The sequence below is a fragment of the Mixophyes fleayi genome (assembly GCF_038048845.1).
Source record: "Mixophyes fleayi isolate aMixFle1 chromosome 12 unlocalized genomic scaffold, aMixFle1.hap1 SUPER_12_unloc_3, whole genome shotgun sequence".
Classification (NCBI taxonomy): domain Eukaryota; kingdom Metazoa; phylum Chordata; class Amphibia; order Anura; family Limnodynastidae; genus Mixophyes; species Mixophyes fleayi.
Window position 1 is genome coordinate 140,313 of NW_027445897.1, and position 13,087 is coordinate 153,399.

Below are 13,087 nucleotides of genomic sequence, written 5' to 3' on the forward strand. Positions count from 1 at the left end.
ATGAAGCATATAAAAAATAATAAATACAGCACAATACGGTACAAAATATGATGAGACCAACTAAGTAGTTGACTCTATGCCCCTAACGCGTTTCATTACGGAACGTAACTTCATCAGAGGGAATGAACATGCTTGACTACGGCAATAATCAGCATTCTTTTTTTCTGGGAGGAAATTATAGAGCAATGCTCAATTCATTACATTTTTTGACCACAATATCGGCTACAGGGTATACAGCTGTTATCCATTATTTCCATAGTAGCGTTGTGGTTCTATCAATCTTGACTCATTAGTACCATTCAATATGGTTTTCTATAGTCCTTGAATTGTTACATCATCCTATGTCACAGTGCACTGTGACATAGTTTTTGTACACCTTTCCCCCTACAACTACCACTCAAGCATCAATAGGTATTATATGTATGATTTTATTGTGATATTAAATACTATTTTATATATTTGACCACTCGTGATCTGCCATTTATGCTTCATTAGCCCATATTGGGAGACAGTTAGATTTGAGCGCTGCATTCGTTTTTTGTTGTTATTTCTGCATGTTGGTGGGCGCAGCCACTTAGTTTATGCAGCAGCTTGTCTTCTGTCCAATACATTATTGGGAAATTGATATTATTCAGTCTTTTCCCATTATCCCATTTACCTTCACTGGTATTACATTGGCGCCATATCAGGGGTATTTTTCTGTTTTTTGTCTAGAGACAGGTAATCTAATGTTGACCCATTCAACGCTCCATGACCAAAATGTCTGTTGAGCCTGAAAGACAGGAGGAGGTAATTAGACTTGCTGGTAGAGTCCCTATGCAAGTGATCACAGATGAATGTGACTTTCAAGTTCAATTGCTCAGAGTTAGATTATAGAACGGTTATATACTGATGGTAAACATTGAATAGAAAACCTCAGAAGTAGTGATGCCGCTAGCAGCAATGTAAGAAGGTGTTACACCCCTTTGGGCTGATTTATGTGCAGACTGCACGAAGCACCTGGATTGGTTAGAGGGGCAGGAGGCTGGATTACCTCCTGCCCAGCTAGTGTCCCAAAACTGTATTTAAAGAGCCCTGTGTTACATTGAAATGTATCATACCATCTGTAACTTCTGGAAAGATCACTAGTACCACAAACTGGAGTGTAACTGTCCTTATCGGGACTATTTGAGCTAATAAAACATCACTGCTTCAAGATCCTGTTTTGACGACTACTCGGCAATTCCTGTGACCTACAGATTAGACCAATCTAATTTGTTATTTGACTCTTCTGAGGTTGGGATCCAGTACCAGCGCTCTACCTGCTATCTCGCAAATTATTATGCATAAAGCCATAACTTTGCCTTACTCTCAATACATCCTTGTTATTTGTCCTTGAAGATGCAATGTGTTGTCTTCTGTCTAGATTAACATAATTTACTCTTCACTGATTTGATTGATACCATTTTTATATTCAGTCTTCTGTTTATGTTGAGTGATACCATTTATATTTGGTTCCTGTTTTGTTGTTGTTCATGCGTAGTAAAACAGTATGGCTGTACCTTTCAACTATCCTGATTCCATCTGCACAGTCCCAATTTTTGGGGACTGTCCTGTTCAGCTAGGAACTTGAAGATTAGTTGGAAGGTATTTGTCACTGTTCACTTTCCTTAAATGCTGCACGAACCAGGGTGGCTTGTAGATAATGTAAGGTAAGAGGAGAGGGACATGGAGGTGTTTGGAGGAAGGCGTTACCCATACCCTCTATACTGCTGACCCTCTATACTGCTGACCACACCCTCTGTGGTGCTGATAACAATAGGCCCTAAATAATTCTCAGCTCCAGGCCAACGTGGCCCTTAATCTGGCCTGTTTCCGGGCCCTGTAAAAGGCTGAGGTAATATCTCCCTATAATAATATATCAGACAGCGGGAATTACCCCCATAGAGTTACCCCATGTTTATGTGCAGCCTCCCGGTCATCAGGGCTTCATACATGCGGCTGAGCTCTCACATCAGCTGCTACATAATCCTCATTGTGTTGCAGTCAGCAGAAGGCTGTTAGTAATAGCAGAACTGGTTATTATAATGGAAGAGCTGTGAGAGACTTAATACCCAGACCAGCTACACCCCATACACCACAGATGGGGTCACACACCATGACTAGCCCCCATCCCCCTCCTTCTACCCCCATTACCCCACATCCCCCTACTATCACCTCCTACCCAACCACCCCCTCACCAAGTGCCACTAACACATAGCTTGTCTAGTGCTGGAGACTAGCCCCCATCCCCCTTCTTCCACATCCCCCCTACTATCGCCTCCTACCCAACCACCCCTCACCAAGTGCCACTATCACATAGGTTGTCTAGTGCTGGAGACTAGCGCCCATCCCCCTCCTTCCACCCCCCCATTACCCCACATCCCCCCTACTATCGCCTCCCTCACCAAGTGCCACTAACATATAGCTTTCCCCAAACTGCCACCACAAAGTTGGAAGCATAGCATTGTCCAGAATGACTTGGTATGCTGAAGCATTAAGATTGTCCTTCACTGGAGATAAGGGGCCTAGTCCAAACCCTGAAAAACAGCCCCATACCATTATACCTCCTCCCCCAAACTTCACAGTTAGCATAATGCAGTCAGGCAAGTAACGTTCTCCCGGCAACCGTCAAACCCAGTTTCGCCCATCTGACAGAGAAGCGGTTTTCATCACTCGCCAGAACACATTTCCACTGCTCCACAGTTCAGTGTCGGTGTGCCTTACATCCGACGTTTGGCATTGGTCTTGGGTGAGGTATTGGTGAGGCTTGCATGCAGCTGCTTGGCCATTCAAACCAATTCTATTAGGCTCTCACCACACAGTTTTTGTGCTTAGATTAGATTAATGCCAGTGGAAGTTCGTAACTCTTCACACAGGTGAGGGCTCGGAGGGCCGCCTGTTGCCCATCACTGGTCTATACTGTAATTGTGTGTGTATGGTTTCATCATCTTATTTTTTTGTTTGTTTAGGTTGGTGCAACCCCTACAGGTCCAGTGATGGGGGCACTGCAGTGTTATATCTCACTGACTGGCATGGTATGTGTTATTACTAGAGATGGTCACTGACCCCCGTGTTTTGGTTTTGGATTCGGTTTTGGATCTGGATTACCGTCGTGTTTTGGTTTTGGTTTTGGTTTTGCAAAACCGCCATTGCGTGTTTTGGTTTTGGTTTTGTTTGGTTTTGTTTTGCTATTTTTTGGGAAAATCCATGTTTTTGGGCCTAAATTAACCCAATTTAGTGCTCCAACTGTTTTAGAGACAAGTAATCTAATTGTTGAGGTAATAAATCATCCAAAAAAACAGTTTAATTCTTCGTTGGTAGGCCTATTCTACACACAAAACAGATTGTCTTCCTCTCCATCTATGCATATTGGCAATGCAGCCATCGTCTTTGAATGTATATTACACCCTACACTTATAGTTAAATATGTAAAGAAATGGAAAAAGCCAGTTTGGTTTCTGTCTCTCAAGGCCCCCCTCCACTTGTATAAAATACCAAAAAATTCAGCCATTATAGACTGTACAATATTAATTGACATGGAGAAAGACAGTTTGGGGTCACTCTGTCTCTCTAGGCCCCCCTCCACTTGTATAAAATACCAAAAAATTCAGCCATTATAGACTGTACAATATTAATTGACATGGAAAAGGCCAGTTTGGTTTCTGTTTCTCTAGGCCCCCCTCCACTTGTATAAAATACCCAAAAATTCAGCCATTATAGACTGTACAATATTATGAAAAATGGACAAAGCCAGTTTAGGGTCACTCTGTCTATGACACCCTACCCTTAAGGATAAATTGCCCTAACAGCAGCCTTTCAAGATGGTATGTGATATGGAAATGCCACAAGTCCCTTTCCTCTTTGGGGGTAGATTGCACCCTACACTTACATAGAAAGTTTTAAAAAGATGTTATCGGCATCATCTTCAGCTTAATCCTCACCCTCATCAGTGTGTACGTCATCATCACAGACTATCAATTCATCGCCGCTTGAATCCGACATTAGAGAACAGTCAGTGGTTGGATGTCTTGGATGGTGAAGGCCTTCCTCGTGGAAGATGTAGTTCATTTTTATAAACATCATTTTCTCCACATTTTTGGGAAGTAACCTTCTACGGCGATCACTGACTAAGTTCCCTGCTGTGCTGAACACTCGTTCAGAGTACACACTGGAGGGTGGGCAGCTTAGGTATTGCAAAGCAAGTTTGTACATGGGTTTCCAAATGGCCTGCTTTTCTTCCCAGTAAGGAAAGGGACTGTCTGACATTTCCATATCAACTACCTCTTGAAAGTAATCCTCCACCATCCTTTGCATGTTTATACTCATATTGGATGGAGTTATGGGCAAAGTGACACATTTTTTTGAAAAATCCTTCAAACCAGCCCAGATGTTAAATTGTTCTGGTCTGCCCCCTGTGTCTTCCCTGCTTCTTTTTTGGAAATTTAATTTTTTACGAGCAACAGCTTGAGAAAGTGAAGGAGGACACGTCGTCAAGCCGAGGCCCAGTTCAGCGGCCAACTTGCTGAGCAATAGCTCCTTGCAAAAGTTCACATCTCGCTCATTTACAAGTAAAGACTCAATGTAGGTTTTAAACCTTGGATCAAGCACAGTGGCCAAAACGTACTGATCCGAGTTCAAGATCTTAATAACTCGAGGATCATTGTGAAGCGAATTAAGTACTTGATCGACAAGGCCAACATACTTTGCTGAATTGCTTGCTTTCAGCTCCTCCTTCATTTTCTCAAGCTGCTTTTCCAATAGTCTAATTAAAGGAATGACTTGGCTCAAACTAGCAGAGTCTGCACTGACCTCACATGTCACAACTTCAAATGGTTTCAGCACCTTGCACAGCACTGAAAGGATTCCCCACTGTGCAAGAGTGAAATACATCCCCCCTCCTTTCCCAATGTCATGACTTGTGCAATATGCTTGGATGGCTTTGCGCTGTTCCTCCATCCTCTGAAGCATGTACAGGGTGGAATTCCACCGAGTTACCACCTCTTGCTTAAGTTGGTGGCAGGGCAAGTTAAACTGCTCTTGGAGCTGCTGTAATCTCCTACATGCTGTGGCTGAATGCCTGAAATGGCCTGAAATTTTACGGGCCACCGAAAGCATCTCCTGCACCTCACGGTTATTTCGTAGGAAGCTCTGCACCACCAAGTTGATGGTGTGAGCAAAACAGGGAATATGTTGGAAATCACCCAGCTGTAATGCTCGCACTATATTGTTGGCGTTATCTGAAATGACATACCCTGGGGAGAGTCCGAGTGGTATAAGCCATGCATCAATCACATCTCTCAGTTTGCGTAACAAATTGTCAGCCGTATGCCTGTTAGTGAAGCCGGTGATACAAAGAGTGGCCTGCCTGTGACAAATGTTACGTAGTGGTGTACATGCTGCTGCTGTTCCTGCTGGTGAAGGTGAATGACCAACCCAGTGGGCTGTCACAGTCATATAGTCTTTGGTTTGGCCACTTCCACTTGTCCACATATCTGTGGTTAAGTGAACAGTGGGCAGAATGGCATTTTTCAGCGCAATCTCTACATTTTTACACACTTTTTGGTATAGTTGTGGAATAGCTTTACGGGAGAAATGGTGTTGCGATGGAATTCTGTAACGCGGACACAAAACCTCAATTAACTGTGAAAAACCAGCTGCGTTTATTGTGGAGATTGGACGCAGATCTAACACTAACATTGCAGCCATGGCGTCTGTGATTCGCTTGGCGACTGGGTGACTGCTATCATATTTGCTTCCCCTCGCAAATGATTGTTTCACAGTTAATTGCTGAAATGTAGGACTGCTCATTTTATTAACCTGCCTCTGGGATGACGATTCACCCCCAGCAGCAGCAACAGCAGCAGCAGGACTAACGCTTTCTTCAGAGGAATCAATAATAGTGCCGGAGTCATCCAGCCTTAAGTGGGATGCCGGGTTAACTCCGAGCGCTACTGAGGATATTGATGAGGATGGTGTGGTGGGTGTATTTTGTAGCCGTCGGTATGTCGGTGAGCGGAGGGTCTTAGCTGATAAGGGAGTGCTTGTATTCTTTTGGGAAGAACTTTCAGCTTTTCCCAACACTTTGCCATGAACTCTCGTTAAATGGCGTAACATAGACGAGGTTCCAAGATGGTTAAGGTCCCTCCCTCGACTGACTGTGGCTTCACATACACTACAAATGGCTATACAATTGTTGTCTGGATTTGGGTAGAAATAATTCCACACATAAGAAGTGGATTTTTTTGTTTTATGCCCAGGCATGACAATGGCCTTTTTCTTGTCACGTGCCAGAACTGCTGCCACTGGTGCAGGACTTACACAAACAACCTCATCCTCATCAACATCCTCATTAGCGCCCTGGTCGCCTACACAAATCTCCCCCTCATCCTCTTCTAATTCCAAAGTGGCATCCTCAATTTGGGTATCACCGGCTACACTCGGGCTATTAAGGCACACATCAGCAGAATGCTCACGATTAGACATCCCACTGTTGAATGGACTCTCCACAGGGATTGTTGTCATTTGTGAATCAGAGCAAATATTCTCCTGTAATGCCTCACTGTTATCTTGCAGCTCGGCTTTGACGCGTAACAGTAGTTGTGCACCAATTGTAGGCTGGGTAACTTTTTGGGATCTGCCACTAATAGCCAAAGGTGAAAGCCTCATTCTCTCTTTGCCACTGCGTGTGTAGAATGGCATGCTTGCAATTTTTTTTTTATCGTCACTTAACTTTTGCTCAGTTACACTTCTTTTTCGCTTCAATACAGTAATTTTTTTTTTGGTTTTTGTTTTTTTCCACTAATTTGAAAACACTCTGTTGTTTGACATCGCCTTGGCCAGATGACGTACTGGGAACACTAACATCAGGACTGGTGACAGAACCTGGTTGCTCATTCAGATCATATGTGGACTGCTTTGAATCCATTCTGAGCGCAAACCACTGGGGAGTGCTAAAAATTATTTAGTAGATTCTGCTGACAGTTATGACTTTTGACAGCCAGAAATATTAATGCACAATTAGGGAGGACACCCCAAAAGCACTGAGGAGTGCTAAAAATTATTTAGTAGATACTGCTGACAGATATGACTTTTGACAGCCAGAAATATTAATGCACAATTAGGGAGGACACCCCAAAAGCACTGAGGAGTGCTAAAAATTATTTAGTAGATACTGCTGACAGAAATGACTTTTGACAGCCAGAAATATTAATGCACAATTAGGGAGGACACCCCAAAAGCACTGAGGAGTGCTACAAATTATTTAGTAGATACTGCTGACAGATATGACTTTTGACAGCCAGAAATATTAATGCACAATTAGGGAGGACACCCCAAAAGCACTGAGGAGTGCTAAAAATTATTTAGTAGATACTGCTGACAGATATGACTTTTGACAGCCAGAAATATTAATGCACAATTAGGGAGGACACCCCAAAAGCACTGAGGAGTGCTAAAAATTATTTAGTAGATACTGCTGACAGAAATGACTTTTGACAGCCAGAAATATTAATGCACAATTAGGGAGGACACCCCAAAAGCACTGAGGAGTGCTACAAAATATTTAGTAGATACTGCTGACAGATATGACTTTTGACAGCCAGAAATATTAATGCACAATTAGGGAGGACACCCCAAAAGCACTGAGGAGTGCTACAAAATATTTAGTAGATACTGCTGACAGATATGACTTTTGACAGCCAGAAATATTAATGCACAATTAGGGAGGACACCCCAAAAGCACTGAGGAGTGCTACAAATTATTTAGTAGATACTGCTGACAGATATGACTTTTGACAGCCAGAAATATTAATGCACAATTAGGGAGGACACCCCAAAAGCACTGAGGAGTGCTAAAAATTATTTAGTAGATACTGCTGACAGGTATGACTTTTGACAGCCAGAAATATTTATGCACAATTATGGGGGACACCCCAAAAGCGCTGGGGAGTGCCAAATATGAAGAAAAAATAATAAACCTCTATCCTCCTCTCTGCACTAGCGATTTTGGTTAGAGCAATTGCAAGAACAATATTGTATTCTCTGTCCCTGCTCTAATTAGCCTATGACTACACCCTGCTCTCTCCCTCTGTCAAATGGCGATGGATTGCTGTGGAGGCGTGTATTTATAAAGTTGAAGTATCGCGAGAACCGAGCCCCGAGATCCGACGACGTCACAATGACGTTCGGCCTCGATTTGGATTCGGAATGGGCGGGAGAGTACCGAGCTGCTCAGCTCGGTACTCGGATACCCAAAGTTCGGGTGGGTTCGGTTCTCGGAGAACCGGACCCGCCCATCTCTAGTTATTACACTGGTCACACTGAGCTGAAATAGGGAGAAGGGTTTGGTCCTCGGTGGGGATCTGGGTGTGTACATCCGGTATTTGACGTGTTAGTAGGGTGGTGAAGGCTTTGAGGTCTCTTTGAAAGTATGGTACCGAGCGCTACGATTACACCTCCTGTACCTCGTTTCTAGGGTTAGTGTGTCTCAGTTATCCGGGGGTCTTACACACTTGTATAGTGGTCATTTTGGAAAATAGAGCCCTATTTGTGGCTTTGTTGTCAAGATAATCTGCGGGTCAGTGCTAAGTGGATGAAACCAACAGGTTGTGTGGCCCTTTGGGGTGACAAAGTTATACCACAGTTATTCCAAATTTTCAATTTATAATAATGAGTATACAACAATATAAGGTCTTTTATAATGTGTTCAGGTTTTATATATATGATCAGTTACATAACACAACAGCCAAGCTCCTTATACAGGTGATGCAGCCACAGTACATAAGAATGATGTTATGTTCAGCGTAAGTATCTGCAATGTTCATGAGTTAGTCTACTTAGATTATGGACAAAAGTCTCTGATGTACGTTTTCTGAGTATCTTTGAAGTTAGTCACAATGGGCCTGTTTTATTAAGAAAGTTAGGCAAGAAATTGAGTAGGTTTTCTTACCTAATTTTTGTGGACAAAACCATGTTATAATGCAAGGGGTGCAAATTAGTTTATTATTTTGCACATAAGGAAAATACTGGCTGTTTTTTCAAATACTTGATAGCTTATTTGTAGACTGAAATTTAAAGTTGATATCTCGTGCTACATAAAATAACAGACCGTATTCAACTTGGTTTTCTGTTTTGCACATAATTTGCACCCCTTGCATTGTCAAATGGCTTTGTCCGGGAGACTATTTACTCAATTTTTTACTTAATTCACATTGGGCCTGATTCATTATGGAAAGTTAACACACTTTATTTTGGTGTCTTGTTTTTTGGGTGCTCTGACATGTCTGTCATGGGGGTGGGGGGGGGGGGTTGTGACTGCAACTCCCCTTCTCCAGTGAACTCCAAACCCTACTTAAGCTGTTATGTCGTTCTGCTTTCACTCCTGAAGTTCAGGTCCTCGAATGAGACTTATTCCCTGAGGAAGTCGCCCAGCAGTGTTGAAACATTGTGAGACTAATGTTGGATGGTGCAGTTTATCAGTACAAGCACAGAGCTGTTCTAAACAGTAGTTGTCTCAGACGCCCCGCCCACTGGAGGTCCTAAATTATTTATTTTATAACACACTACAAGGTCCGTCATCAGAACATATCGTGCAGCAGGGTCCAGCACCCACAACAGATGTGCCTCCAGACTGGCTGATCTGCTGTTTCTACCTCTACATTATACTTGCCGACTTTCTGAAGATGGCATCCGGGAGCTGCCTGGGGGAGGTGAGCGTTTTGGGGGTGGGGCTATGCAAATTGTGCCATTATGGCCCCGTCCCGTGACGTAATGCCAGATTTAGAGCCAAATGCTGTGATTCCCTGAGAATCGCTGCATTGTTTCTCTAATTCTGCCCACTTCCTAGTGATGCTGGAGGATGCCATACTCTCCCGGGAGTTCGGGAGACCTACCCAGAATCCGGGAGTCTCCTGGACTTTCCGGAAGAGTTGGCAAGTATGCTCTACATGCTACACACATGATGTGACATGCCCATACTGTACTTGACCTAAGCTTGCCCCCCTTCGCTGTTCAACCTCTCTCACATACAGGGGAGTAAGTGTTAGATGTGTCACTCTACATAAGGACTTAGTTTTACGCATTTTTTCTATGCATAAGAAGTACAGAAATAAGTATTTTATGGAAAGAAAATGCACTTACATCCAACTCTACATGAGACCCTCAGTGTTTAACATTTTAATATCTTACATGTCTGCTCTGTGATGTTTATAGTGATAATTATATTTATTCCTAGACAGTTGAGCTGTGAGGAACCAGAGAATCTTTTATTAGGTCAACTGAAGGTGAAACCCGATCTGTGTAAATCACTGATTCCCTGAGGATGGACAAGGACAGGAGTGAGAGGATATTAAATCTCACCCTGGAGATCATCTACCTGCTGACTGGAGAGGTGAGGGATTTTGGGAATGTCACAGTGACACCATTCTTACTGCTATAAATAAAACAGGGACATGACTGGAGAGGTGAGGGATTCTGGGAATGTCACAGTGACATCATTCTTACTGCTATAAATAAAACAGGGACATGACTGGAGAGGTAAGGGATTCTGGGAATGTCATAATGACATCATTCTTACTGCTATAAATAAAACAGGGACATGACTGGAGAGGTGAGGGATTCTGGGAATGTCACAGTGACATCATTCTTACTGCTATAAATAAAACAGGGACATGACTGGAGAGGTGAAGGATTCTGGGAATGTCACAGTGACACCATTCTTACTGCTATAAATAAAACAGGGACATGACTGGAGAGGTGAGGGATTCTGGGAATGTCACAGTGACATCATTCTTACTGCTATAAATAAAACAGGGACATGACTGGAGATGTGAGGGATTCTGGGAGAGAGGCTCCATGACCCTGGTTACAAAGACCCACATGACTCCAGTCTTGGAGAAATACTAGGACACTTTTCAAATCTACTTTGTAGATAAGGAGTGTGCTTAGTTTACACATACGATCCCTGCCCTACCTATAACTGTTTCCTATATGCAGTGTCTTTTAGAGTGTATACAGCACTTACCTCTCCTACTATCTGCCATAGGTCGACCATCTGAGTCCTCTGTCTACTACAAGCCCCCACTTCAAACTCATCTTACTGTCTGCACTGATTTATCCTAGCAGATGATAGATCCGTGGGGGCCGGCTGTAGGTAGAGGACTCGGATAGATGGGTACACTGAAGGTGTCCGGAGCTGCAGGAGATATATACACTCTACATTCCTGTATATATGAATGTCAGGATCTGCTTTCGCTTCTACTGCAGCATCGCTTCAGCATGCTGTTTTGTCTTGGCAGCTCCTTTCTCATGGACTACTCTGGATCTGATATTATTTGAATGTACCCTGCAGTACCTCTGAACCACCAGAGGTGCAGCTATCGTGTCTTGCCTTTTCTCTCACTAGCAGGGGTTAACCTGCTGCAACTGCTAACTATCAGCACCTGTTCTCTCCTTATTTATGCCTGTCCCCCTCAGTCCCCCTTTGCTGGTCATTGATGTTGCTGTTCTCATTTGTTACTCCTGTTACTTCTCATGTTTCCTGGGACTGCTGCTAGCCGACATCCTGGTTTCTTTCCACTCAGCCTGTTCACCTGCGCCAGCCGTATTCTTTGTTGTTGCCTGCTTTCAGCCTCACCCAGAGGTCCATTCTTCAGTGTCTGCAATATTCGGTTTCTACCATTTTCTGCACTATCTGGATCATATTTGCTCAATAAATGATATTTGTTTTCACCATACTCCAGGCTCCATAGCTGTCATTTCCAGCTCTCAGCATAGTAGTGTGACAATGAAACAGTTATTTATAGGATAGGGATTGTATTTGTAAAATAGAACATTATTGTTTATTTTGCACAATTAATCCCTAAAAATATTCCAAATATGTGGATCTTCATTTACCTTGATATCTTTCTCCATACACAGGATTACACAGTAGTGATAAAGAGATCTGGTGAGTGTGTGACACCCAGGAGCCGCCCCTGTGTGTCAGGAGGATTGAGCAGGTCCCAGAGCCCCATCACGGTGCCTGAACCTCACTCACTGATACGTGAGGGAATCAATGACCAGAAGATCCTGGAACTGACCAACAAGATCATTCAGCTGGTGACTGGAGAGGTGACTGCTGGGAATGGGACATTATACAGTAACACCAGGGGATGTGTCTGGATGATGACTGTGTCATTGTGTTGTCAGGTTCCTATAAAGTATCAGGAGGAGTGGGAGAATTTTGAAGGGCCCAAAGGTCTGTACGATGATGTGAAGATGGAGAATCACCGGATCCTCACATCACTGGGTAAGAGGTATCGGTAATTTATTGTAAAGTGGAGCAGTTTTGAGGGCCACCTAGATACACATCATCTGATAATCACATATAAACAATGTAATCAGTCACTGTGTGTTTCCTACAGATGGATACAGTAACAGAAATATCCCAGAGAGATATCTCCGTCCTCTTTATTCACAGGATTGTACACAGGAAAATACCAGTATCCCACAGAAGTATCAGGTAGATGACATTTTAGGGTCTCGCAAAGTCCCCAAATTACTTTTCATTATATGATCTGTACAAAGCTGTGTGGATCTTATACACTGATATGTTTCTGTTTCAAATCAATTTATTAAAGCAGATATTATTAATTATGATCTTGTTATTGTTTTTTGGGCTATTTAGGATGATGTCCTGACTGATATTAAAGTAGAAATTACAGATGGAGAGGAAGAGACGTATGTGAGGGGTGATCAGCAGTGTAATGAGGAGGAAATCCCTACAGATATCAGCACAGGTGAGTAATAAACACTTATTACAGAAAAACTCACTATTATAATCATTTATTCTACACCCTCCTCTATCGGTACAAACTAATGAGGAAAACATATCTGTCCAGTGGGGGAGTCAGCAGCCATCAGCCCCTATTAGACTCCTGTTCTCCTCCTCACATCATATCATTGTGTGCTACCAGCCCCGAGATCTGACCAGTCTCCTTCTCACATCATATCACTGTGTGCTACCAGCCCCGAGATCTGACCAGTCTCCTTCTCACATCATATCATTGTGTGCTACCAGCCCAGAGAT

At 43.1% G+C, this 13,087-nt stretch overlaps 2 protein-coding genes across 6 annotated transcripts in view; one reads left to right on the forward strand and one right to left on the reverse strand.

The window, feature by feature from the left end:
- LOC142112121 (uncharacterized) overlaps positions 1–13,087 on the reverse strand; it is a 114,633-nt gene that overhangs the window by 22,817 nt on the left and 78,729 nt on the right. The gene's annotated exons all lie outside the window — the stretch shown is intronic.
- The window catches only part of LOC142112123 (uncharacterized), a 128,289-nt gene that overhangs the window by 1,604 nt on the left and 113,598 nt on the right, over positions 1–13,087 (forward strand). For 2 of the 3 annotated variants that reach the window (XM_075193961.1, XM_075193960.1), the window contains exons 2-7: positions 9,589–9,728; positions 10,253–10,408; positions 11,938–12,129; positions 12,208–12,307; positions 12,423–12,520; positions 12,686–12,797. In XM_075193961.1, coding sequence (XP_075050062.1) covers positions 10,340–10,408; positions 11,938–12,129; positions 12,208–12,307; positions 12,423–12,520; positions 12,686–12,797 — 571 coding nt within the window. In that variant the 5' untranslated portion in view covers positions 9,589–9,728; positions 10,253–10,339. The remainder of the gene's footprint in view (positions 1–9,588; positions 9,729–10,252; positions 10,409–11,937; positions 12,130–12,207; positions 12,308–12,422; positions 12,521–12,685; positions 12,798–13,087) is intronic. The other variant, XM_075193962.1, reaches the window with a different exon arrangement.